The sequence below is a fragment of the Arachis ipaensis genome, chromosome B08 (assembly GCF_000816755.2).
Source record: "Arachis ipaensis cultivar K30076 chromosome B08, Araip1.1, whole genome shotgun sequence".
Taxonomy (NCBI): domain Eukaryota; kingdom Viridiplantae; phylum Streptophyta; class Magnoliopsida; order Fabales; family Fabaceae; genus Arachis; species Arachis ipaensis.
In genome coordinates, this window is record NC_029792.2 from 5,731,709 (window position 1) to 5,732,703 (window position 995).

Here is a 995-nt window from a genome sequence, read left to right on the forward strand (position 1 = left end):
GGATATAGTAAGTAAATCAGAGAATTACTATACTTGTGGTAGACATTATTATTTTTAGTTATTAGTTAATTATTAATATTTAAAAATATAGAATAAAATATATTATTAAATTATTAAACTAAAAAATTAAATTAATAACAAAAAAAAATTCCTAGTATTTTTGTTATTTAATTTATGTGGTAGCTAGGCTTTGTGATTTGATTTAAGAAGGACTTGTTCCACCTAAAAGATGATCTGGCCCAGCAGAGAAGCAAAAGGATATGAGATTGACGGATTTGGGCCTTTAGTGACTCGTTCAGCGATTCCTTTATGGGGAGAGTCACACTCACATTCACATATGTGCGTCCTAATAAGCATAACTAATCCATAATAATGCATTAATATTGGGGGCAAGCTAAGTAAGACGTTTTCTTGTTCCCACAACCGCGTGGAAGTTTCTACTTTCTAACATACATACATCGTCTCACCTCAGAAGAAAATAATAAATAAATATACCTAATTTCACTCGGTGATTTTTCTATCTATATATGTATCTTTGTCCCTGCTAGCTGTGCTTCCAAAATGTGCAACACCCCATAAAGTAGTGTAAGTACACATCACCATTTTAATATAGTGTATGGAGGATCCACCAACTGGTTTTCGGTTCTATCCTACAGAAGAAGAGCTAGTTGCTTTCTACCTAAACACCCAGCTTCAACTACAAGGCCACGCCAATAACATCAACAGGGTCATTCCAGTGGTTGACATCAATGGCGTTGAGCCCTGGACTCTTCCATGTACGTAACCAAAGTATATGAAACACATATATGTATGCTTCTGTATTTCTGTCTTAAGACAGTTAGTTATTTTGTTGGTTGCAGCACTGGCGGGAGAGCTGTGCAGGGAAGAGAAGGAACAATGGTTCTTCTTTGTGCCTCGCCAAGAGAGGGAAGCCAGAGGGGGGAGGATCAACAGAACCACTGCTTCTGGTTACTGGAAAGCCACCGGATCACCGG

The 995-nt window shown here is 37.4% G+C and overlaps 1 protein-coding gene across 1 annotated transcript in view; it reads left to right on the plus strand.

Moving 5' to 3' along the window:
- Window positions 545–995, plus strand: part of LOC107612131 (NAC domain-containing protein 90) — a 1,767-nt gene continuing 1,316 nt past the window's right edge. The window contains exons 1-2 of the mRNA XM_016313952.2: window positions 545–776; window positions 861–993. Coding sequence (XP_016169438.1) covers window positions 617–776; window positions 861–993 — 293 coding nt within the window. The 5' untranslated portion in view covers window positions 545–616. The remainder of the gene's footprint in view (window positions 777–860; window positions 994–995) is intronic.